We start from the raw sequence: 27,093 nt of genomic DNA on the forward strand, positions 1-27,093 counted from the left end.
GAAAGAAGCCACGACTGAGAACGAGGGAACAGCGACAAGTGAACCAGCCAGAGGACTGAGAGTACCAACTGAAGAGAAACCTCTGACTCAGAGTTTCCATTGATTCAGTCAGGAGAAGGTCTGGTGAGTCTCATTCACTCGGACACTGGTCCTGTAAACATTACATATCTTTACAAAGGAAGGTACGAAATAGGTGGAATGCCTCGGTCAGAGCAAGTTGCAATCACTCCAGGTCTGGTAATGTGCTTTCAGAAGCCCAGCTCTTTAAAGTCACTCACATTCTCTGAGTGTTTGCTCATTTGAAGGTGCTGCATCATCTGAAGAAGCTTTTGATTAGTTCTGATGTTTCCTCGTTACAATATAATCATCTTAAAATGCGTTGACAATTTCCTCCCTTGATAAGAAGTCCCACGTGTGTCGTGTTGTAGTGATTGTAGAAATGTGGAATTACCATGAACTGCAGCAACATGCCTTTGATCCCATTGGCTATTGCAATCTGCAGTGATATACCGACCCTCGAATACATCGTCGCGTAGGCCTCTGCTGAGAACAGACCATTTATAAAGCAAAATATCCCAACACTGACTTTTATTCAGTCCTAACTAGCACATGGCAACCCATAATTTACCTTGACATACCTTGGCCTCATCAAGTACATTTCTGCTAATTACATTGTCAGAACCTGTGAAGGTGACATTAAGCAGAGGTGGAAATTCAAAGTTATGTTCCCATGGATGTTGTGCAAGGGCCTTCAGCAAAGCATTTGACAAGGTGTCACATGGCAGCAGTTGGGGTGTGTAGATGGAGTGAAGAGGCCAGAAGGGAGATGGCCCCATCACAGGAAATTGTGACCATCTCAGTGGGCACTGTGGTTGGCATTGTCTCGTTGGGCTGAACACTCTGAATTTGCATTTTATTGCTCTGTGACTCTGTCAGTAGATGCGCCAGGTATCAGTGGACGGGTATGGTGTGGAAGTGGTTACTAACAGGGAATGTTTGGTCCCCATGCCAAATGCTACAGGGGATGGAAATACTGTCATATTTGCAAAGCAGTCGTACTCTCTGACTCACTGTCTGCTTGTTGTGAAATTTAGAGCCTCACCAGCAGGTGGGGCTGTCCTGCAGAGCGACCAAAGTGTGAACAAGACGACGACAATCAACAATCGTCAGTCAGAATCAGAATGGACAAAGGTATGATCACAGGGGTCTTTGAATTAAACTTTTATCGCGTTTGTACACAATAGTTCAGATGAAAGAACTGACAGAGGTGTTAACAGTGCATAGAAGTTTCATCCAGCAGTGTAATTTATCCCACTGGTAAAGCGGCCTTGAGTACTTAATCAACCCAACAGTTCCAGCACAGGGACCTGACACCAGTAATGGTCGAATCACTCCGCTCATCATACAAAGCTTCAGCTGAGTGAAAGGAGCAGGGACTCCTGAACCAGGTGGTCGTGAGTGAAACAGAGACAGGAATGTGACAGTGATCTTGTGGTTTATGTCCATGTTCAGGGTCAGGGTCCATTTCACCTCCAGACAGGCCCTAATATGTAAGACATCCTTAATTTTCACATAAAATTCAGAAGCAGATGATAGGAGCATTTCCGGGATTTCAGAGATTCTATGATAACACAGCATTTCAGGTTTTGGAAGGAAAGCTACCAACTCCGCCTTGGTTTTCCTTGCCTGCTACGCAAAGGAGGAGGGGTGTCACCGAAATCTGTTTTCTGTAGCGGAGCGGAGATCATTGCCGGTGCTGGGAACGGCTGAGGATCAGGAGGCAGCTCATTGTAGATACATTTGTGATCTGCTTCGGAGTTTTAACACCCCAGTGAATGTCTGGGCTGTGGAGAAATGGTGAACCTGAGTTTCTAAATATTTCCCTCTTGATATAATCTTCTACCTGAATTTAAATTCCCAGGATCTTGGCTGGAAAACCCGGCATAACCAATGACCAGATGTCTGTGTCCCCTGTAGACATTGTGATTGTGCTCAAATCTGAGATTCCAGCTGGAATAAAAACGATGCTCCAGCCTGGAAACGGGTCCTTCGGCCCATATAATTCGTGCTGATGTAAATGTCCCATTTTCCTGCAGTTTTCCCAAAGTTCCCTCGTAAACTTCTTCTCCCCTTTTTCCTGCCCACATGCTCTCAATTTTGTAATTTTATTTGTGTTTGCGGCATGTAATTTATACCCATCAGCCACCACGTGAAAAAATGCCCCTTTGGTCCCTTTTAAATCTCTGCCCTCGAGTCTCAGACTCCCCTACCCGGGGAAAAAGACTGTGACCATCTATCCTATCTGCACACCTGATTACTGTGAGTGTGTGTGTGTGTGTGTGTGTGTGTGTGTGTGTGTGTGTGTGTGTGTGTGTGTGTGTGTGTGTGTGTGTGTGTGTGTGTGTGTGTGTGTGTGTGTGTGTGTGTGTGTCTGTGTAAGGTTTCCCTTCAAGCTCCTGAGCTCCAGGGCAAGCTGTCCCAGCCCAACCATATAACACAAAAAACAACACCCTAGCCCAGTACCGTAGTGTTCATTCTTCACTTCACACTTTCCAGCTTCATCACCTCCATCCTATAGATTAGCAACTGCAACTACACACAAAGGTCTAGAACCAAGACTTTGCCAGTGACATGCATAGTTGTTACATGATGATCAGCAGGTGGGGGAGAAGATGGCACCCAGGGGAGAGGTCAGCATAGATCGCAAGGGAATGGTCAGCCTGCGACACAGGGGACCGGACGACGTGCGTCTCAAGGGAATGGTCAGTCGGTGACCAAGGGGACTGGAGAAAGCAACTCCAGTCCCCTGGTCCAGTCTCCAGCCCGTCGTGTGACAAAGCAACTGGAGAATGTGTGATCCAGCAGACTGGACCATGTGTAATACCGTTGCTGGTCTTTGTGTGACACAGACTACCGGACAGTTAGTGACCGAGGGAGATTTTAGCTTGTGGAAGATAATCACAGTGATATTTCCCAGTATCACCGGACACCGGTGCATTATGATCCCGTGGTCATCCGTGCGTTCAGCTGCTGTGATTGGTATTACTGTGCCTATCCTGCTATTTTACTGGGAGTAAATGTGTCCGGTCACCGGCTTATCGGGATGGTCACCTGACAGGATGTACGGTTCACATTAACCAGCACAGTTCCACTCCAAATCTGGTCAGCCAGAGTCTCGGCTCCTTTGCAATCTGAATCAGTTTTGCTCAGATCTAAATCACACTTGTATAACCTGCAATTCATCACTTATTTCATGTGGAAAATTGAAACTAGTATGGAACGTATTGAAGAGGATTTTACCAGGCGGATCATCGAGGGAAGATGATCGGGACACGGGATGCAAGGTACCAAAGCAGGGACAGATTGAGAGCGGTGTCCCAATGGAATCCGGTCCGGCCGCAGAGAAGGAGGAGAAAATTCAGCCCAGAGACAGTGACGTCAGAGACACTGATCCGGACCCTGGAACCGGCACAAGTGAGGCGACTGCCTGTCAGCCCAGAGACAGTGACGTCAGAGACACCGATCAGGACCCTGGAACCGGCACAAATGAGGCGACTGCCTGTCAGCTCGGAAGCTCATTGAACACAGGACTGCCAAGTCCCAAAGAAGGATCGGGTGAGTGAAATATGAGGGTGACGTGCTCACAGAGTGCGGCAGGGTGGAGGGTAAACAGGGTGGAGCCCTGTTGGAGGGTTGGTCAGAGGAGAGGGAAAATGTGTGGGTGTGGTACATGTGGTGCACTGAGCAGCCGTTACCCCACTACAGGAAATGTACTACCTGCTCTGAGGATTTCCAGGATGTGAATTGGAGGAAATGCAGCTATCCAGATGAGGAGAGTGTTTCCGGGATGCGTATCGGGGAAATGTATTCGCCGGGATGGAGAGAGTATCTCTGGGAAGCAAATATTACCAACAATCCCAACATTTATGCCCATCCAAACTTAAATAGGTGAATGGGTCGGATGGGGGATGGACTGGTTTATATTAAATGTGGTCCTTCTATTACGTAATGCCTAGAACATTGTTGGGTAGGCTTTAAGGCAAGTGTTAGATTCAAGTCAAGTCAAGTCACTTTTATATTGCCATTTCAACCATAACTGCTGATACAGTACATAGTAAAAATGAGTCGTTTTTCAGGACCATGGTGTTACATGACACATTACACAAACTAGACTGAACTACGTGAAAAACAACACAGAGGAAAAGAAAAAAAAAAACACACAACAACTACACTAAACTACACACCTATCTAGGACTGCATAAAGTGCACAAAACAGTGCAGACATTACAATAAATAATATACATGACAATAGGGCAATAAGGTGTCATGCCAGGCTCTGGGTATTGTGGATTCTGATAGCTTGGGGGAAGAAACTGTTACGTAGTCTAGCCGTGAGATCCAGAATGCTTCGGTGCATTTTCCCAGATGGCAGGAGAGAGAAGAGATTATATGAGGACTGCATGGATCCTTCATAATCCTGCTGGCTTTACGGCTGCAGCGTGTTGTGTAAATGTCCGTAATGGTGAGAAAGGAGACCCCGATGGTCTTCTCAGCTAACCTCACTATACGCTGCAGGGTCTTGCGATCTGAGATGGTGCAATTTCCGAACCAGGCAGTGGTGCAGCTACTCAGGATGCTCTCAATACAACCCCTGTAGAATGTGATGAGGATGGGGGGGGGGGGGGGGGAGATGGACTTTCCTCAGCCTTTGCAGAAAGTAGAGACGCTGCTAGGCTTTCTTTGCTATGGAGCTGATGTTGAGGGACCAGGTGAGATTCTCCGCTAGATGAACAACAAGAAAATAGTTGCTCTTAACAATCTCTACCGAGGAGCCGCCGATGTTCAGCGGGGATTGGTCACTCCATGCCCTCCTGAAGTCAACAACCATTTCTTTTGTTTTGTTCACATTAAGAGACAGGTTGTTGGCTCTGCACCAGTCCGTTAGCTGCTGCACCTCCTCTCTGTAAGCTGACTCGTTGTTATTGCTGATGAGACCCACCACAGTCGTGTCATCGGCGAACTTGATGATGTGGATCGAGCTGTGTGTTGCAGCAAAGTCATGGGTCAGCAGAGTGAACAGCAGTGGTTTGTGCATACAGTCGTAGGGGGACTCCGTGCTCAGTGTAATGGTGTTGGAGATGGAGAATTAATCCAGTTTTGTATCTGTAGGCAGGTTCAAGAAACTTTTTTTTGTTGAGTTGGGTGAGAGTGGTGGAGACGAGGGATATCTGAGTTCAAGCCTACATTTTCCTTTTTATATTCACAGAGCCAGAGTTTACAATCTCCGACCTCCTGGCAGAGGGGGAGGAATATCGACTGTACCAACTGACAAAGTTCTACAGGGACAGACTCAAACAAGCAATTGAAGAAAAGGTTGAGAGACTGGGTTGGATGTTGACAAAGGAGGGACATTTCAGTAGAGAAGAAAATGAGGTGAGAGCAGTTCGTGTATTGTCACTGATCTGCTGGTATCAGAGGGAATAGTGATCAACATTAATCTCCTGCACGTTTTAGGAGCTCGACTTGGGAATGGAGACATTGAGCTCTGACTTGCCTCTCGCAGATCTGGTTTCAGTTTTTAAGGTGGGGAGCACTGGGAACTGCAGGTTTAGCATCACCTTTTCCTGTGTCACCTGTTGTATTTATCAGTGTGAAGTAAGAGCAGTGACTGCATATCTGGACTTCCAAAAGTCATTCGGTCTGAAACATTTCAAATCTTGGCTGAACCGACGGGTAGCTTCACCTCATCTCATTAATCCAGGATGAGTATTAAACTGTCAACTGGGCCAACCGGCTTCACTGCGGTACCTGAGGGAGGGAAACCAGCTAACCACAGCTTGTCTTGGTTCCGTGAGATCCCAAACAATGTGTGGCTGACTTGTCATAGTCACAGCAAAGTACAGTACAGAAACAGGCCTTTTGGCCCATCTATTCCATGCCAGACTACAGAATCTACTTATTCCCGTTGACCTGCACCGGGCCATGGCGCTCTATACGCTCATTACGCAAGCATCTATTCAGAATTCTCTTCAGCACTTGCACTACTTGCCCTGCTAGCGAGTTTTGCACTCTCACCACCCTCTGAGTAAACCGGTTTCACCTTTGTACCCTTTGAACTTCTCACCTTTCACCCTTTAGTGATAACCTCTTGTTGTAGTACCTCTTTACCTCAGTACAAAATGCCTGCTTGCATTTATCCTACCTATATCCCAATGTAATTGTGTACACTTCTATCAAATCTCCACTCAGTCTTTCATGTTCCAATGAATAAAGTCCTAATCAGTTCACTCTTTTCTAATAATTTAGGTCTTCCAGTCCAGGTAAGATCCTTGTAATTTTTTTTCTGTACACTTTCAAACTTATTTCCATCTGTCCTGCAGGTAGGTGTGCAGAACTGCACATAATTACGCCTCTCCAACATCTTATACAACATCATATCGTACACAATATTTTCAATTACCAAGGATAATGCGCTAAGAAACTTACTTTCAGACCCTATCAACATTTGCTGCCACTTTCAATGGCTTATGTACCTGTATTCCCGATCACTTTGTTCTACCGGTCGCTGTGTAAGATCTACCCTGATTGATCCATCCAAAGTGCAACATCTTGCACCTGACTGCATTAAATTGCATCGACCCCTTTTAAACCCATTCTCCGGTTGGTCCAGACCTCACTGCAATCTCTTGTAATCTTCCTCTTTGTCAACTGCTCCTTCCCAATGTTGGAGTCATCAGCAAATTTGCTGAAGCTCTTAACCGTAATTTCATCCAGATCATTGATATAGATGACAAACAACAACAGGCACAGCACCGATCCCCGTGACACTGCACGAGATACAGGCGCCAATCAGAAATGCAACAGTCTAAAGTGACACTCCGGATTATTTCCAAAAAGTTAGTGTCTAATCCAGTTTACTACTTTATCTTGAATGCTAAGCAACTGAATCTTCTAGACCGACCTCCTATGCGGGACCTTGTCAAATACCGTGCTGGAGTCCATGTAGACAATATCCACAACCTTGCCTTCATCAACTTTCCTGGTAACTTCCTCGAAAAACTCTGAGATTGATTAGATGTGAAAGATCAAGCACAAAGCTGATATCTCATGACTGTAAACATCAATAGTTTGATCTGAAAGGGCAGAAGAAAGCACAAACATAAAATAAATCCGGTGACAAGCTGATATCTCATGATCCCAAAAAATCAACAGGTTGTCCTGAAAGGGAAGAAGATCAATAGGATTTCCTGAAAGGGAAGGGGCAAACAAAAAAAAAATCTGCTAACTTGCTGAATATCTGACGAATGAGAGACAGGGACTCACCATTTCAGGTCACTCTCTTTGGAGCTCACAAACAGAGATCGTCTTGTCCTAGATCTGACATATTCAGCCATGAGTGGTATTAGAAAATCAAGTGTGTTACACCAGTGAGTAACTCTGTTCTCGTTGGGGTTCATTGGCGCTGTCTGTAATGAATCACACAGGCATTATCCAAAGGCAAGAGGTAATGTGTAAATATGATCTATAAATTCATCATCTGGAGACGTCTGCTTTACTGGTTAAATTTCTTTCACAACTGTAACTCCTCAGACCTGGTAGCAGTGAAACTGAGGGATTATTTCACAGTGCAGTGGACCATCAGGGAATTATGCTGATTTATTTCATAATTGTTGTCCATTATTCCCTACTGATATCTGTTCTAGGAGATCAATCATTCAAATCCGGGACACAGAACATAGAACATAGAATAGTACAGCACAGTACAGTACAGGCCCTTCGGCCCACAATGTTGTGCTTACCCTTAAACGCTGCCTCTCTTATTTCTCAGAACAATGTCCTAAGACCATCCATATTCAGTTACCTTAATTCCATCATAGGTGTATGTTGCTTGAAGACTATTCAATGCTTAACTCAAAATTCCTCAGTTAATCAGGAAACCCATGCCTGCATTCAGGAAGTCATTACAATTTTACGGTATGAGTGCCAGGCAGTAACCGTCTCCATGATAAGATAGCCGCACTGACATTTCTTAATCTTCTTTTGTCTTTATACATCATGAGACCATAAGGCATCAGAGCACAATTGGCCATTAGGCCCATCGATTCTGCTCCGCCATTACATGATGGGAGATTTACTATCCCTCTCAACCCCATTCTCCTGCCTTCCCCCAGTGAACTTTGCTGACCAGACTAGTCAGGAAGATACCAACCTCTGTTTTAAATATACTCAATGACCTGGTCTCTGCAGCTGTCAGTTCCAATGGATTCTGCAGTTTCACTACTCCTAGGCTAAATATTATTCTCATTTTTGATCCAAATGGACGTCCCTCTAATCTGAGGCGGTTCCGTCTGGTTCTAGACTCCCTCACTTAGAAACATCATCTCCACGTCCTCTCAATGCCTTTCGATATTCCACAGGTTGCAATTAGATTCCCACTCATCCTTCCACACTCCAGCCAGTACAGGTGCATCCAGGATCCATTCCTATCAAAATCTGGTTTAATATCACTGGTTCTGTTCGTTTAGATTCCTCTCTGGATTTTCACATATTTTCTCTGATCAGGGGATCAAAATATGCGAGTGCGGTCTGGCCAGAGCTTGTTCTTATATTCTGATCCTCTCGAAATGAATGCTAGCTTTGTGTTTGCCTTTCCTAACACCAACTCAAACTGCACGGAATCCTGCACTAGGTCTCCAGAGACTCTTTACAACTCCGATTTCTGAATTTTCTCCCAGATTCAAAAATAGACTATGTCTTCATTATTTCTGCTAAAGTATATGGCCACGTACCTCACTATACTACATTCCAATTGCCACTGACGTGTCCATTTTCTCATAGGTCCATGTCCTCCCGCGAAATCCCTGCTTCCTCAAAACTTCCCCTCCCTCCCCATATCTTCGTAATGCCCACAATAATGGCCATAAAGCCTACAAATCATTGACATAACAGAAAAACAAACTGTCCCAAAACCAACCACTGCAGAACACCACTGGTCACCAACATTCGACCAGAGAAAGCCCTATTTGTTCCCATTCTGTGCTTCCTGGCAGTCAGACAAATCTGTCTGGAGAAAATCTTGGATCATCTATCCATGCCAGTGTCTTTCTTGTCCTACTGTGGGCCCTTGTTAAACGGCATCATGTGGGACACCTGGTCAAAGGTCCTCGGGAAGTCCAAGTAAACAACTTGCACTGACTCTCTGTTGTCGACCCAGCATGCTGTTCTCTCAAAAAATTCCAACAGTTCTGTCAGGCAGGATTCCCTTCCATGGATGTTGGCCTTTTTCTTATCATGTGCATCCAAATACCCCGAAACCCTATCCTCAATTATCGACTGCTGACATCTTCCCAAATGCTGATCAGACTAACTGGCCTATAGTTTAAAATGATCAGTCATCCGGAACCATTCCAAAATCTAGTGATTCTTGAGCGATCATTACTAATGTCTGCACAATCTCTTCAGCCTCCACTTTCAGAAGCAATCAGGTGAGTTGATCTGGACTCATCTATCTTCAGAACTTTTAGCTTACCAAGCGCCTTCTCCTCAATAATTGCAAATACACTCACTTCTGCCACCGGACATTCTCAAATATCTGGCACGTTCTAGTGTTTTTACAGTGAGGACTAATGCAAAATGCCGACCAATATCTTCCGGCATTTCCTTGTCCCCTGACAGTGGTCCAATTTTTCCAGTGGTCAAATAGCCACTCTCCTCTCTTTCAATCTTCATATATCAGACGTACATTTTGGTAAGCTATTTTACATCATTCTCTAGCCTGCCTTCCTATTTCATATTTTCTCTACTTACGGTTTTTGAATTGCCTTCTGTTGATTTGTAAAACCATCCCAGTCCTCCAGCTTTCTGCTATATTTTGTAATACTCTGTGCCCTCACCTTTGCTTTTGTGCTGCTTTGACTACCTCGTCAGCCACGGTTGATCATCCTCCCTTTAGAATAATTCTTAATTTTTGTGATCATTTGTCCTGCAGCTTCTGAATTGCTCCGAGAAACCTCAGCCATTCCTGCTCTGCCATTTTCCCCATTAGTGTCATTTTCAAATTTATTATTGCCCAGCTCCTCTCTCATGCCGAAGTATTTCCTTTATTCTACTATAGCACTGATACCTCTAACTTCACCTTCTCCCTTTCAACCTGCTGGCTGAGTTTTGCTATTTTATGATCACTGCCTCTTAAGGGTTTATTCAGCTGAAGCTCCCTAATCAAATCTGGTTCAATTCACAACACAGAATCCAGATCCGCCTTTCCTATATTGGGCTCAACCATAAGCTTCTCTCAGAAGCCATCTCATAGGCATTCTATAAATTTCCACACTTGGGATTCAGCACCGACCTGATTTTCCAAAATCTACCTGAATATTGAAATTCCCTGTGAAAATTTTAGCATTGACCATTTTCCATGCTCTTCTCTCCCCCGTTGTAATTTGTAGCCCACATCCTGGCTACTGTTAACACGCCTGTATATAATTTCCATCAGGGTCATTTTACATACGCAGTTTCTTAACATCCTCATCGTCTAATCCGACATCACCTCTTTCTCAGGACTTTCCATTTTTAATGACAGCAGCTTCGACCCAACACTTTCACCTACCTGCGTATCCTTTCGATTCAATATTTATCCTTGGATTTAAGCACCCAACTATAAACTTTTGTCTGTCACGATTCAGTGATGCCCGCCATCCATTTGTTTTTGCTCTCTCTCTCCCCTCTCTCCCGTTCTTGTTGTCACATCTAGTTGATGTAATGCTGCACATTGACAGATCAAGGAAATTAATCACATTGCATCTACTGCAGGGTGTCAGTAAATCCTTATTCTTACACAATATTGATTTAGAATTTCCTTCAGTTACTGTTTCTCTGTTAATGACTGAACCCAGAGAGGATGAGGAGCAGCCCAGTGACTGCATCTGTTCTGAAGCTACTGGGGCCATGAACAGATACTTTCCTGCACATTCTCCATGTCTGTCTGTCTGCTCCACAATAAGTCCATTGTTTCCTTTTGTAGAAAGTCACTGAACTGACAGAGAAGGGAAACCGGGCAGAGAGTTCCAGACTCTTCCTCAGTCTGGTGAATGGCAAAGGCTCCCGGGCCCGGAGGGCGATGTGGGAATCCTTTCTGATGTGGAGGACTGAGTTACCGAAGTTGGACAGAATACTGAGGGAAATACAGGAACTCGGTATGTTAAAACCACGCTCCGAACACAAAGGCACATTGAGATAAACATTTTAGTTATTTTAATTATTTTAGCTCTGTTTCCATGGATTTTCTTTTCATATTTAAACAGGTCCTGATCCACAAGAATACTTCAACATCAGCCAAGGTTTATCTGAATTACCCACTCAGCTGATAGGTGAGTGATCAAATGCACAGTTCAAACCACAGCTCAAGTGTTAGTCTGTGTCTTGGCAAAGCCTGGGAATCAAAGTTCGCCATTAATCATTCGCTGATCTCTGGATTTTAGTAACAGTTCAACGAGTGTCTCTTTGCAGCCTGAATATTCTACAATATACTTTTCTATTAATCCAGCTGTTGTTTCTGCTGAAGCCTTCACTCCAGGTCCTCAAGCTCTGGGAATCCCAACACACCCCAGGCAGGCTCCTGATACTCTGTATGACCCAGTCCAGGTGACTTTTCTATCTTCAGACCTTTCATCTTCCAAGCCCCTTTTCCTTTGTAATAGCACTACACGCAATTCTGTTCGCTGATGTTCTTTACCTTTTGGAATTCTGCCAGTGACTTGCACAGAATTTGTCTGGCGTTTCCTTTTCACCCGTTACTGCAACTACAACAGCAGTTTCTAGTGGTCCGATATCGACCCTCTCCCTTTTTCCACTCTTTATATATCCGGGAAAGAAAGGAAAAATACTTTGGTATCCTTTCTTATATTATTGACCATTTCCTTGCATTTCCTGCACATTCATGTATAACTAGGAGCATCTATAACATAGTTGCCTCCGACATGACCCTAGTCACTACACTCTAGACACTAGAATACTACAGCAAAGTACAGGCTCTTCCGCCCTGGATGTTGTGCTGACCCATGTATTCCTTTAAAAAGAGTACTAAACCCACAATACACCGTGACCATCTATTTTTCTTTCATCCATGAGTCTGTCCAAGAGGTTCTTAAATACCCTTAATGTTTTAGCCTCCACCACCATCCCTGGCAAGTTGTTCCAGGCACCTACAACCCTTTGTAAAAAAACTAACCCCTGATGTCTCCCCTAAGCTTCCCTCCCTTAACTTTGTACATATGCCCTCTAGTGTTTGCTGTTGGTGCCCTGGGAAACAGGTTCCAGCAATCCACCCTATCTCTGCATCTCATAATTCTTTAGACCTCTATCAAGTGCCCTCTCATCCTTCTACGCTCCAAAGAGAAAAGTCCCAGCTCTTCTAACCTTGCTTCACATGACTTGTTCTCCAAACCAGGCAACATCCTGGTAAATCTCCTCTGCACCCTCTCCATAGCTTCCACATCCTTCCTATAATGACGTGACTGGAATTGAACACAATACTCTAAGTGTGGTCTCACCAGAGATTTGTAGATTTGTAACTTGGCCTCTCTACTCTTGAACTCAATCCCCTTATTAATGAAGCCTAGAATCCCACAGGAGTTTTTAACTATCCTATCAACCCGTGCAGCGACCTTAAGGGATGTATGGATTTGAACCCCAATGTCCCTCTGTTCATTCACACTCTTAAGTAACCAACGATTAAACTTGTACTCAGCAATCTGGTTTGTACTTCCAAAATGCATCACCTCACACTTATCCGGATTGAACCCCATCTGCCACTTTTCCGCCCAAATCTGTCTATATCCTCTTGTAACCTTCAACAACCAGCTCCATCCACAACTCCTCCAATCTTCATGTCATCCACAAATTCACTCACCCATTCTTCCACCTCTACATCCAGGTCATTTATAAAAAATCACAAATAGCAGGGGTCCCAGGACAGATCCCTGCAGCACTCCACTAGTCACCGACCTCCAGGCAGAATACTTTCCTTCCACTACGACTCTCTGCTTTCATCCAATTATTTATTATTTATCCAAACAGCCAAGGTTCCACTTATCCAGTGCCTCATGATTTTCTGGATGAGTCTCTCGTAAGGGACCTTGTTAAATGCCTTGCTAAAATCCATCTAGAGCACATATTACACCGTACCTTCATCAATTGCTATTTGTTACCTCGTCAAAAAACTCAATTAGCCTCGTGAGGCATGATGTTCGCTTCACAAAGCCCTGTTGACCCAGACAGTAAATTCCAGGCATCCACAACTCTGTTAAAAAACTACCCACAATTGCTGTAAATTTACCCCATCTCACCTTAACCAAATGCCCTCTGGTATTAGACACCAGTCATATGAAAACAAAAACAACAAGCAAAATACAGGCTATCGACCCAGACTTATATCTCTCAAACTTGTACACCTCAGTCAGATCTCTATTCTAACTCCAGAATAAACAAACCAAGTTTATCAATCCTCTACTTGTAGCACATGCCACCGAATCCAGGCAACATCCTGATGAACCCATTCTGCACCCTCTCCAATCCTTCCAAGAGCTGGACAAACAGAAGAGAACACAATACTCCAGATGCTCCCTAAAACCATAAGACCTAGTAGCAGAATTAAGCCATTCGGCTCAGTGAATTTGCTCTTCAATTCCTCTCTACCCCATTATCCCAGTGGAAAGCAGAAAACTTTCACTGTTATATTGTCAATCAGAAAAAAAATCACATCTGATTCTGTTCCTCGTGTGTTTAAGAGAAGTTCCAAATATATAGAAAATTCATACAATGCTTGTGAAATTTCTAGAAATGATGAAGCATTCGCTTAAAATAATCGTCCTAGTAACAACCAGAGAGGAACAACGACCACTATCAAAATAAATGGAGGGATTTTCCACAGCGACTCACTGAGCCCACTATGGTTTTGTCTCGCTTTAAGCCCACTCATAATTTACTGAAACAGACAAAAATCAGGTATCTAATCAGAAAAAAAATACGAATTATACCTTGACACGTCTATACATTGATGATTTGAAATTATTTGCTCGCATCAGTAAAGCTGAAATAAACAATTCAAATAATGGAACTAATTTCCATATATACAAGCATGAACTTTAGACTAGAAAAGTACAGAACATGATTAAACATAAAGAAAGGTACAATAGAACCGGTAGAAAATCAAACAGAGCATCAGGATGCAATGCAACAGAATATGAAACGGATATTTAGGATATCAATAAGCAAAGAAGATAGATCATCGTGTGATAAAGGAAAACTTTCCAACAAAATTTACTTCAAGGCTGAAGAAAATCTGCATTTACTGCTAGGCTGAACAAACTTTGAATTTACATCAAGGATCAAGAAAATCTGCAAAACAGAGCTGAAAAGTAAAAATATAACGAAGGTAGTAAACACTCACTGTGCCCATATTGATGTATAATTTTGATAAAATCTCCTGGTCTGAAACAGATCTGGAAAATATGCAAAAAAATAAGTACTTAAATAACAATTACTGGAAAACACCATGTGCACTAGAGCGCACTTGGATTGATATGAACGAGGACAGTATGAGGATGATGAATAACAGATCTAAAAAAAAAATGTGACAACAGCCAGATAAAAAATTTCAGGATCAGGGTTAATATCATGGACACGTCGTGAAAATTGTTTTTCTGCTCCAGCAGCACGATTACGATAAAGTGCGGGCAGTGAGTCTGTATTTATGTATACAATTGTGGAAATAGAATTGTATCAGCGTGAATTAATCAGTCTGATGGCCTGGTGGAAGAAGCTGTTCCGGAGCCTGTTGGTCCTGGCTTTTCCGCTGCGGTACCATTTCCCGGATGGCAGCAGCTGGAACAGTTTGTGCTTGGTGTGCCTTCAGTCCAGAATGATCCTTCGGGCACTTTTTACCCCGTCACTGAAACTACCTGAATAGTAGGAAGTTCACACCTACAGGTGCACTGGGCTGTCCGCACCACTCTCTGCAGAGTCCTACGATTGAGAGAAGTACAGTTCCTATGCAAGGCAGTGATGCAGCCAGTCAGGATGCACAAATTGTGCTCATATAGAAAATCGTTAGCATTTAGGAGCCCATCCCAAACGTCCTCAACCATCTGTTTTTCTGTTTTCCTTTTTTTTGTTCAGACTAGAGAATATGCCAGGCAGGATGTTGGAATGCTCCTCTTGCAGGATGTGGGAAGTCAGGGAGACCTCCGGTGTCCCTGACAACGATACCTGCAAGAAGCGCATCCAGCTGCAGCTCCTAACAGATTGCGTTAGGGAACTGGAGCAGGAGCAGGATGACCTCCGTATCATTCGAAAGACTGAGCAGATTATAGATAGTAGCTTCCAGGAGGTAGTTACACTTAAGGAACAGGGCACAGGTAATTGTGTTACCGTCAGGCGAGTGAAGGAGAAAGGGCAGTTAATGCAGAGATCTTCTGTGGCCATTCCCCTCCAAAATAGGTATACCAATTTGGATACTGTTGGGGGGCGGGGGGAGGATGGCTTACCTAGGACAAGCTGTGGCAGCCGGATCTCTCGCACTGAGTCTGGCTCTGTAGTGCAGAACGGAGGGAGGAGGAAGAGGAGAGCGGCAGTGATAGGGGACTCCATATTCAGGGGTTCAGACTGGAGATACTGTGGTTGTGACAGAGACTCCCGGATGGTATGTTGCCTCCCGGGTGCCATGGTCAGGGATGTCTCTGATCGCCTGCACAGCATTCTGAGGTGGGAGGGTGATCAGCCAGATGTCGTGGTACACATCGGTACCAACGACATAGGTAGAAAGATTCAGGATGTCCTGAAGCGTGAGTACAGAGAGCTTGAAAAACAGGAGATAGAGGGTAGTAATCTCCGGATTGCTGCCTGTGCCACGTGCCAGTGAGGGTAAGAGTGCGATGCTCTGGCAGATGAACACGTGGCTGAGAAACTGGTGTAGGGGGCATGGTTTCAGATTTCTAGATCATCGGGACTTCTTCAGCTACAGGTGGGACCTGTACAAGAGAGACGGGTTACACCTGAACTACAAGGGACCAATATACTTGCAGGGAGGTTTGCTAGTTTTATTGGGGAGGGTTTAAACTAGATGGGAACCAGAGTGCCAGAGTAGATAGTGGAACGGGGGTAAAAATAAATGTTGTTGGTAGTTCATGCAAAGTCACAAATAGCAAGGTTGTGTGTGTTGGTAATAATCTTCTGAGGTGTGTATATTTCAAAGCGTGGAGTATTGTGGGAAAGGCAGACGAGCTGAGGGCCTGGATTGACACATGGAGTTATGACATCATAGCCATTACTGAAACTTGGCTACAGGAGGGGCAGGACTGGCAGCTCAATGTTCCAGGGTTCCGATGTTTCAGACGTGATAGAGACAGAGGGATGAAGGGTGGGTGGTGGCTTTGCTAGTCAGGGAATATATTAACGCAGTGTTTCGGCAGGACAGATTAGATGGCTTGTCTACTGAGGCCATATGGGTGAAGCTGAGAAACAGGATGGTACGACCACATTAATAGGGTTGTATTATGGACTACCCAATAGTCAGGGAGAATTGGAGGAGCAAATCTGCAAAGAGATAACAGACATCTGCAGGAGACAGAAATATGTGATTGTAGAGGATTTTAATTTTCCACACATTGATTGGGACACCCATACTGTTAAACGTCTTGATGGGTTAGAGTTTGTAAAATGTGTTCAGAAAAGTTTTCTAAATCAATATATAAATGTACCAGTTAGGGAGGATGCAATATTAGATCTTCTATTTTGAAATGAGTTAGGGCAGGTGACGGAAGTCTGTGTTGGGGAACACTTTCGTTCCAGTGATCATAACGTCATTAGTTTCAACTTGATCATGGATAAAGACAGATCTGGTCCTCGGGTTGACGTTCTAAACCTGAAAAGGGCCAAATTTGAAGAAATGAGAAGGGATCTAAAAATCGTAGATTGGGACAGGTTGTTCTCTGGCAAGGATGTGATTGGTAAGTGGGAGACCTTCAAAGGAGAAATTTTGAGAGTGCAGAGTTTGTATGTTCCTGTCAGGGTTGAAGACAAAATGAATAAGAATAAGGAGCCTTGGCTATCGAGGGATATTGGAACTGTGATAAAGAAGAAGAGAGATGTATAACATGTATAGGCAACAGCGAGGAAATAAGATGCTTGAGGAGTATAAAAAGAGTAAGAAAATACTTAAGAAAGAAATCAGGAGGGCTAAAAGAGGACATGAGCTTGCTCAGGGTAAAAGATAATTTTAATAACTTCTACAGGTATGTTAAGAGCAAAAGGATAATAAGGGATAAAATTGATCCTCTTGAAGATCAAAGTGGTCGGCTATGTATGGAACCAAAAGAAATGGGAGAGGTATTAAATAGGTATTTTGCATCTGTATTTACTAAGGAAACTAGAAAGGAGTCTATGGAAACAAGGCAAACAAGTCGGGAGATCATGGAACTTATACAGATTAAAGAGGAGGAGGTGCTTGCTGTCTTGAGGCAAATCAGAGTAGATAAATCCCCAGGAGCTGATAGGGTATTCCCTCGGTCCTTGAAGGAGACTAATGTTGAAATTGCAGGGGCCCTGGCAAAAATATTTACAATGTCGATATCCACGGATCGGGTGCCAGAGGATTGGAGGATAGCTCAAGTAGTTCTGTTGTTTAAAAAAGGCTCAAAAAGTAAGCCGTGAAATAATAGGCCAGTAAGTTTGACATCCATAGTAGGTAAATTATTGGACTAAGAGATAGGATCTCCAGGTATTTGGATGGACAGGGACTTATTAAAAAAAATGTCTGTATGGCTTTGTGCGTGATGGATCATGTTTAACCAATCTATTAGAATTTATCGAGGAAGTTACCAGGAAAGTGGATGAAAGGAAAGCAGTGGATGTTGTATACATGGACTTCAGTAAGGCCTTTGGCAAGGTCCCGCACGGGAGGTTAGTAGGGAAGATTCAGTCGCTATACATGGAGAGGTAGTAGATTGGATTAGACATTGGCTCAATGGAAGAAGCCAGAGAGTGGTAGTGGAGGATTGCTACTCTGAGTGGAGGCCTGTGACTAGTGGTGTGCCATGGGGATCAGTGCTGGGTTCATTGTTATTTGTCATCTATATTAATGATCTGGATGAGAATGTGGCAAATTGGATCAGCAAATTCACTGATGATACAAAGATTGGAAGTGTAGTGGACAGTGAGGAAAGTTTTCAAAGCTTGCAGAGGGATTTGGACCAGTTGGAGGAATGGGCTGAAAAACGGCAGATGGAGTTTAATGCGGACAAGTGTGAGGTATTGCACTTCGGAAGGTATTGCACTTCGGAAGTTAGAACATACAAGGTAAATGGTAGGACTCTGATGAGGGCAGTAGAACAGAGGGATCTGGGAGTATAGATACATAATTCCCTAAAAGTGGCGTCATTAGTAGATAGGGTCGTAATGAGAGCTATTGGTAAATTGGCCTTTATAAATCAAAGTACTGAGTATAAGAGTTGGACTGTAATGGTGAGGTTGTATAAGACATTGGTGAGACCGAATTTGGAGTATTGTATGCAGTTTTGGTCACCTAATTACAGGAATGATATTAATAAGGTTGAAAGAGTGCAGAGAAGGTTTACAAAGATGTTGCCGGGACTTGAGAAACTGAGTTACAGGGAAAGTTTGAATAGGTTAGTACTTTATTCCCTGGCATGTAGAAGAATGAGAGGTGATTTGAGAGAGGTGTATAAAACTATGATGGGTATAGATAGAGGGAATACAAGCAGGCTTTTACCACTGAGGCAAGGGGAGAAAAAAAAACAGAGGCCATGGGTTAAGGGTGAAGGGGGAAATCTTTAAAGGGTACATTGGGGAAGGTGCTTCTTCACACAGAGAGTGGTGGGAGTGTGGAACGAGCTGCCAGATGAAGTTGACATCTCACTTTTGACATTTAAGAAAAACCTGGACAGGTATATGGATGAGAGGTGCATGGAGGGATATGGGCCAGGTGCAGGTCAGTAGGACTAAGCAGAAAAATGGTTCAGCACAGCCAAGAAGGGCCAAAAGGCCTGTTTCTGTGCTGTAATGTTCTATGGTTCTATCTGAGGTGAAAGAGGTGCTGTTGTGCCTTTTTTCACTACACAATTGATGTGTACAGACCACGTGAGGTCCTCAGTGATGTGAATGCCGAGGAACTTGAAGCTGTTCACTCTCTCATCCCCAGATCCATTGATGTCAATAGGGGTTGGCCCGTCTCCATTCCTCTTGTCTTTGCGACATTGCATCCAGCTCCTTTGTTTTTGCGACATTGAGGGAGAAGTTGTTTTCTTGTCAACACTGTGTCGGGGTGGTGACTTCTTCTGTGTAGGCTGCCTCGTTATTATTTGAGATTTGGCCAATAAATATAGTATCCTCAGCAAATTTAATTAGCAGATTGGAGCTGTGGGTGGCGAAACAGTCACGCGCATACAGAGAGTAAAGGAGGGAGCTTAGGACACAGCCCTGAGGGGCTCCTGTGTTGAGGGTCAGAGGAGCAGAGGTGAGGGAGCCCACTCTTATCACTTGCCGGTGATCTGACAGGAAATCCAGGACCCAGCTGCACAAGGCAGGGTGAAGGCCGAGGTCTCTGAGCTTCTTGTCAAGCCTGGAGGGAATGATGGTATTGAATGCTGAACTGTAGTCTAATAACATCATTCTCACACAAGCATCCCTCTTCTCCCGATGTTTAAGGAGGTGTGCAGAGCAGTGGCTGTTGTGTCATCTGTTGATCGGTTGTGTCGGTAGGGGAATTGTAGGGGGTCCAGTGTGGGTGGTAACAAGCTGCAGATGCAGTCCTTGACCAGTCTCTCAAAGCATTTGCTTATTATTGAGTTGAGTGCGACAGGACGCCAGACGTTCAGGGATGTTGCCTTAGTCGTTTTAGGTACAGGAACAATGGTGGATGATTTGAAGCAGGAGGGAACTCTACACTAGGAGAGGGTGAGATTAAAAATATCCATAAATACACCTGCCAGTTGTGCCGCGCGCATCCTGAGTACCCGCCCTGGGATGCCGTCCGGTCCCGCAGGCTTGCGACTGTCCACTCGTTGGAAACACCTGCGAACTTCAGCCTCAGAGATGACCAATGTGCAGGTCGCTTTGTCGGCTCTCCCCGGGGTCTCAGTGTTGGCGATATCGAACCGAGCGTAAAGAGACTTAGATCCTCTGGGAGACAGGCAGCGATGTTGGCAGCACCACTGCACTTAGCTCTGAAGTCTGCATTGGGGTGCAGAGCTTGCCATAAGCTGTGTGTGTTGTTGGTGGAGAGCTGTGTCTGAATACGATCTCTGTGTTGTCCTTTCGCTGCCTGGATGACTTTACACAGATCGGAGCTGAATTTCTTGAGCTTCTGCTGATCACTGGCAATGTAACCAGTCAGTCACACGGCAAGTGCTGTTCACACGGAACTGTTGATACAAATTTTGTGGTTTGGGCAGTCCTGACCGATTTCTGAAGGAAATCATCTCCCCTCTGTGACAATAACACACAACCGGGGGATGTTGTTATTACACAGCTGTGATAATAACATCCGGGAACTCCCTTGGCAGCCGGAAAGGTTTACACAGCAGCACCAGGTACTCCAGATCCGGGGAACAAAAGGGTTTGAGGGCATGGACATTCCGGGGTTCCACCAAGCATTAATGATCATGAAGCATACCCTAAATCCGGTTCTCTTCCGAAATAGGTGTGTGTGTGTGTGTGTGTCTGTGAGTGGGGCTTGGTGGTACTGGATGACGACACGATTGTTGGTGACGGTAGGGGCCAATTCCGAATCTGTGGACTCGGGAGCAGTTGGGACAGAGGGACAGCTGGGATGCAGGCGCTTGGGTAGTTGGAATCTTCTTGTATCCCCTCTTCTTTTCAGCACTCGCTCTTCTGGGTTCCTCAAAATTCTTGACTTTTCCTCAAAATCAGCGGCTGCCACTCATTGACCTCCATATTTGCCTGAGAGAGCCTCTGCTTAATTTGGCCCTTGTACCTCCTGCGCGGGGCACCACGATCTCTCTTGCCCTGAGAGAGTTCTCCGTAGTGTACTGCTTTCGGTAACCTGGAGTTGTCCATGCGAGACATGTGGCCTGTCAGACGGTGGATCTGGCTGAGCAGCGAAGTGGCTTCAGGGCCTGGAAGTTGAACATATATAGCTGTGCATGTCTGTGTGATTATATGAAATATTAAACTAAATAAGTAGTGCAGAAATAGAAATTTAAAAAGAGATTAGTGAGGCAGTATCGATGGGTTCAATGTCCATTCGGAAGCTGCATGGTAGAGGAGAAGTTGCTCCTGAATCGTTGAGTGTGCACCTTACTCCGTTCCTCGTGAACCAGACGGTGATGCAGACAGTTACAATGCTCTGCAAGTTACACCTGTAGAAATATTCAAGTGATGTTGAAAACTCCTGATGAAATATTGCCACTGTTGTGCCTTCTCTGTAGCTGCATCGATATATTGGGTCCAGGTTAGATACTCGGAGATATTGACAGCCAGGAATTTGGAATTGCTCACTCTTTCCACATCAAATCCCTCTGTGAGGACTGGTGTGTCGTGTTCCCTCATCTTGCCTTTTCTGAAATCCACAATTAGCTCTATTGACATAGATGTCGACAAGGAAGTGTCGAGCTCCTGTCTCAGAGTTGGAGACTTCTTCCCAGAAACAGAAGGGATCATTGTAGCAATACAGGACAAGGTTGTTGACACATGTAGTTATCAATAATACAGAATAAACGACTAATAGGTCCAAGACGATATATGCTGAAAATTATAAGAGAAACTACAAACAATCCGACTTTAAGTTCAACTGAATCTCATTACTTGCACAAGCAAAATAAAATGGCGAACAACATTCACAAAAACATTGCTTAAACTACAACTGATGAAAAACCCCATAATTTACTAAATATACAAGCCTCTTCCACTTTTGGAGTTAAAGTCCTTCATATCATACTGCGTCCGATCATTATTTCAGATAGGATAATATATGATCTGTGTTCGGATGTAATTTTACAGGATAAACAAGCAAAAGCAACCTTTTAAATATATATAGCCATTCCAAACACACATAACTTACAGAAATGAATTAGTAAAAAAGAAATATACCAGAAATATATTGAATTGAAAGGGCAAAATGAAAGACTATGGAACACGAACAGGGTATTATTTATCCCAATCGTAATATCGATAACTGGTATCATCCTAAAGGCTTTACAGAATAGTATTAATAAATTAGGCCCACACGGCGATACTTGTGTAAATCTTCGAAAACCCATAACACTATACACCACGAGAATAGTCTGAAATCTCCTATCAATTGAGACATGTATGTGCTTGGCTAAGCCTGTACCTCAAGTTTTACCAGTTTAGGCTGATAATAATGATAATAATAATAATAATAATAATAATAATAATAATAATAATAATAATAATAATAATAATAATAATAATAATAATAATAATAATAACTTATTTATAAAGCACCTTTCATCCAGACGATGCCGTTCAAACTGCATCACAACGGGATAAAGTGCAAACTAGAAAACAAAAGACAGAATGTGTCAGTCCTAATATACACCTCAGACCTGCACAGTACTGTAGTTTAAGCTGTTGAATTCTACAGTTTAGGAACATAGTCCCAAAAAAACTCAACGCTGACCTCCCAATCATCCTTTGGCCTTCTACCTTATCGTCTGCCTGCACTGCATTTTCTTGGCAACTGAAACACTGTTTCCCTGAACTATTCTGTTCCATTATTCCTTGTACAACCTCATTGCACCGATGTGATGTAATGATCTATTTGGATCGTATGCAGAAAAGTTTTCCATTTTACAGTGGTGCATGTCACAATAATAAACCAATTTACCGATTCATTGTCAATAATACATCGCCCCTCGGTTGCTTAAGATTGTTATAACCGGGGGGGAGGGGGGGTGACAGTGCGGATGAGCTGCCACGACCTATTAAATGCTCCCAGTGGCGAGTAGCCTCTGTCCAGCTCTTGGCCTTCACGTGCGGTTTAGCCACTAATCCCGGTGGAAGCGTTTCTTCTGACAGGCGAAGAGGCAGAGGTGGGTTACTGGTGCCTTACAACCAGTCACTTTGGGCAGATGGGGCTTGTTGGCTGTGATTGACAGCTCACCCAGGAACAAGAAAACTCTGATCTCAAAACTCCACTGCCTTGTAACTGTAACCCCACATGGGGAAGAGTTTGGGAGTAAACCCAGTGGGAAAGCCTGGAGCTGAGTCCCTGAGTCAGTGTTAAATGGTGTTCAACGCAGACTGGCATCTCCTGCGACACCTCTGGTGCCAAGCTGTGTCAGTCTATGTCGTTCCTTTGTGTACATCAGATGCATGGAGAGAGGGAGCTTGCTACATCGGCAGAAGCTTCCTCTCCATATCGGAGTGTCCCGGCTTGCAGGGGCAGGACATCCATGGTCAACTCTGACAGACGGAGGCCTCATTAGACAGAGCCCCACACCCCCACAGCAAGACTGATGAGTAGCAGTTGCCAAGACTTCACCACCCTCTCCCACGGACACAATGAACATCACTGAGACAGACCCTTGTGGCTTCTTCCATTAACAGAGATTCCTTTCCACCAATCCTCCATCACTGCGATTGAAAACTACCCATTTTCATCTCTGTCATTCCGATAGGTTATCGATCCGCAACTTCACTGTGATTCTCCCCCAGACTCTGCCCGACTTGAGTATTTCCCGCGTATTCTGCTCCTGTTTTGATGCAAGAGCAGTGGACACCTGTGACTCCCCAGTGTGCAGCCTTGCCAAAATGCACAGTGACCTGCTCTCCATAGTTCCACACCAGATCAACATTAGCATCGTCTGTTAATGAGTCAAACAATGCTTTAAATATAGTGAAATGTTGTTGTAACGGGAGGTGCAGTCAGGAATGCAATAGGATATTCAAGATTCAAAAACTTTATTGTCGTTCCAACCGTACATCAGCTCTGCAGGGTAGAATGAGACAGCGTTTCCCAGGAGCAGTGCAATCATAACATAACAAACACAACACTAAATAATAAACACAACAATAAATAATAAAACACAACAGCCACATGTTGCTTTAAATCAAGTTATAAGTGTCCGGTGCAAGTTAAAAGTGTCCAAAGCAGAGTCAGATAGAGCAGCTATTTAGCAGTCTGACTGCCTGTGGGAGGAAGCTGTTTAGTAGCCTTGTGGATTTAGTTTTGATGCTCCTGTAACGTTTACCTGATGGCAGAAGAACAAACAGTTCATGGAGAGGGTGTGAGGGGTTGTTAATGATGTAACGTGTCTTCTGGAGGCATCGACGTTGAAAGAGATCTTGGAAGAAGGTGGGGAGACCCCAATAACTTTCTCTGCTCCCCTAACCACCCCCTGAAAGGCTTTTTTGTCGGCAGCACTGCAGCTGGAGTACCAGGTTGTGATGCAAAAGGTCAGCACATTCTCAACCACGCCTCTGTAGAATGTAGTTAAGATGTTAGTGGGGAGTGATGCTTGTTTAAGCTTCCTGAGAAAGTGCAATCAGGGGAATGTTCACCTTCACAAATAACTAGAACCAGAACATGAGGATTGGACATTTTCAGGGACATCCATTGCTGACAATTCCGTGTCTGTGAACAGAATTTTACTTTCTGTCCTAATATCCATGGAACCATTGAATTTATTCATGTAATCTCAAACACTGAATGCTGAAATACCATTATAAAGTTCTTTGTCAGAGGAGCCGTTTAACGTTTTGAATATGTTCTCTGTCCCCATGGAAGATGTTCAACAGAAACACAAGGAGACTCTGCGGGCACAAACTGAAACACTGAGAGTGAACACGATCCTGATGACGGAGAAGGTGAAGGTTTTCCAGCTGGCTGATCGATACGCTGAGCTCACGGTCATTTCTACTGTTCGAGATCGGACACTGGTGGAACATGAACTGCTGGCAAGAGGCAGAGACCATGAGCATTATAGAGAGAAACAACTCCGCAGTCAGCTGGAAAAAGTCCGTACTGATCAGTTATTCCAGAGCAGCTTTTCCCGGAGTAAATCCAAATCTGGGAGTTCAGCAGCAGTGGCCGGAGTCCCGGGGATCGGGAAAACAACAATGGTACAAAAGATTGTTTATGACTGGGCCATGGGGAAAATATACCAACAGTTCCAGTTTGTCTTCAGTTTCAAATTCCGAGATTTAAACAGTATTGACTGTCGAATAAACCTGAAGGAACTGATTGTGGATCAGTATTCTTACTTTGGGAATTTCCTGAGAGAGGTGTGGAAGAATCCAGAAGGATTACTGTTTATATTCGATGGTTTGGATGAATTCAAACACAAAATCGATTTTGCGGACAGTCGGAGAGATACAGAACCCAAGCACCAGTGCCCAGATCCCGAGTGGAGGTGTGAAGTGTCGGACATTGTGTACAGTTTAATCCAGGGCAAGCTGCTCCCAGGGTGTTCAGTGCTGGTGACCACCCGCCCCACTGCGTTACATTTATTGGAAAAGGCGGATATCAGTGTCCGGGCTGAAATCCTGGGATTTGTTGATGAGGAACGGAAGGAATATTTCATCAGACATTTTGAAGATCAGATGGTGGCGGAAGCTGTTTTCAATTATGTGAAGGAGAACGAGATCCTGTACACCATGACCTACAACCCCTCCTACTGCTGGATCCTCGCTCTGACACTGGGCCCCTTCTTCACACAAAGAGTCAGGGACCCACAGCGAGTTCCCAAGACCATCACCCAACTGTACTCCTACTATATTTACAACATCCTGAAAAACCACAGCCGTGAGATTGAGAGACCCCGTGATGTGTTACTCAGGGTTGGTCAGATGGCATTCAGAGGAGTGTCCGAGAAGAAGATTGTGTTTACAGATAGAGATTTGGTCAACTACAGTCTGCAGCCTTCCCAGTTCCTGTCCGGGTTCCTGATGGAGCTTTTGGAGAGAGAGGATTCTGCCCAAAGCGTGGTGTACACATTCCCACACCTCACCATCCAAGAGTTTGTAGCTGCAGTCGCACAATTCCTGAATCCACATCCCGGGGATATCCTGAAATTCCTCACTAAAGTCCACAACACGGCAGATGGGCGATTTGAGGTATTTCTCCGTTTTGTTGCTGGTCTCTCCTCTCCAATGACAGCTCGGGGCCTGGTGGAGTTTCTGGGTCCATTTCCTCATGAAACAACCTGCCGGGTGATTGACTGGGTGAAGGAGGAGGTTAAACGTCAGATTGGAAACACAGGGAGTGAAGCTGGTAAAAGGAGCCTCCTGAACACATTGCACTACCTGTTTGAGTCTCAGAATCGTGGACTGGCTCAGGAAACACTGGGATCTGTGGAAACACTTTCATTCAGTAGATTGACACTGACCCCGATTGACTGCGCGGTCCTGTCTCATGTCATCGGATTCTGTGATACAATAAAACACCTCGACCTGGGGAACTGCCACATTCAGTGTGAGGGAATCCAGCGGCTGGGACCCGGGCTGCACAAGTGCCAGGCGTTGAGGTAACTTGATTTATCTCTCACTCGGAACTGTGAAACTGTTCTATTGTGTCATTTCAATGTAAAGAGATTTGGGTTAAACTGTGATAAATCAGATTGTGAAGAATTGTGACAAATGCCCAGGGGATCGGTCAGCAATTCCCCAAGGACAGGAGGGTTCTGTGGTTCCTTGTGAAGGGATGTTGGAGACTTCATCAGATCAGTGAACAACGGCCATTGGTTTAATGGTAGTAAATCACAGGAATGGCCGTGTTTCCTGCTGCCTGTGACACGTCCATTGACAATGTTCCTTCTCACTGTTACTGACACCCAGACCGACACTGACTGCAGGAGGTGGGTCAGAGATTCACACCCCCTTCCCGGTGAGGGACAAGAGGCCGTCTGCAGACTGTCTCAGTGAGAAGGAAAGAAATACCATTGTGAGAATGCCCTCCCCTGCCCTTTCCTGTTTGTGACTTTGCTCACTACCAGATACACAGAGAGCGAGGCCGCATCTCCTCTGGGTCTCTGTTCAGACCCAACACACGCGTACAAAAATTCCCCTTCCTCCTTTCGGATCTCTCTTCCAATCCCC

The 27,093-nt window shown here is 44.5% G+C and overlaps 1 protein-coding gene across 2 annotated transcripts; it reads left to right on the top strand.

Annotated features, from left to right (window-relative positions):
• LOC132387281 (NACHT, LRR and PYD domains-containing protein 3-like) lies at nucleotides 1-26,822 on the top strand. Of its 2 annotated transcripts, XM_059959633.1 has the most exons (7): nucleotides 1-123; nucleotides 1,095-1,191; nucleotides 3,274-3,615; nucleotides 5,267-5,433; nucleotides 11,021-11,192; nucleotides 11,301-11,366; nucleotides 24,785-26,822. In XM_059959633.1, exons 2-7 carry the CDS (start codon nucleotides 1,182-1,184, stop codon nucleotides 26,524-26,526), a joined length of 2,499 nt encoding a protein of 832 aa, XP_059815616.1. In that variant the 5' UTR covers nucleotides 1-123; nucleotides 1,095-1,181; the 3' UTR covers nucleotides 26,527-26,822. The 2 variants fall into 2 exon arrangements, with proteins under 2 accessions (XP_059815616.1, XP_059815617.1); XM_059959634.1 differs by lacking the exon at nucleotides 3,274-3,615 and having other exon boundaries at nucleotides 2-123; nucleotides 24,785-26,819.
• Nucleotides 26,823-27,093: the final 271 nt, after the last annotated feature.

Source organism: Hypanus sabinus, unplaced genomic scaffold (assembly GCF_030144855.1).
Source record: "Hypanus sabinus isolate sHypSab1 unplaced genomic scaffold, sHypSab1.hap1 scaffold_1696, whole genome shotgun sequence".
NCBI classification, from domain to species: Eukaryota; Metazoa; Chordata; class Chondrichthyes; order Myliobatiformes; family Dasyatidae; genus Hypanus; species Hypanus sabinus.

Coding starts and splice junctions, on each gene's coding strand:
- LOC132387281 (XM_059959633.1), top strand. Junction 3,616..5,266: donor AAGTCCCAAAGAAGGATCGG/GTGAGTGAAATA, acceptor TTATATTCACAG/AGCCAGAGTTTACAATCTCC. Junction 5,434..11,020: donor TCAGTAGAGAAGAAAATGAG/GTGAGAGCAGTT, acceptor TTCCTTTTGTAG/AAAGTCACTGAACTGACAGA.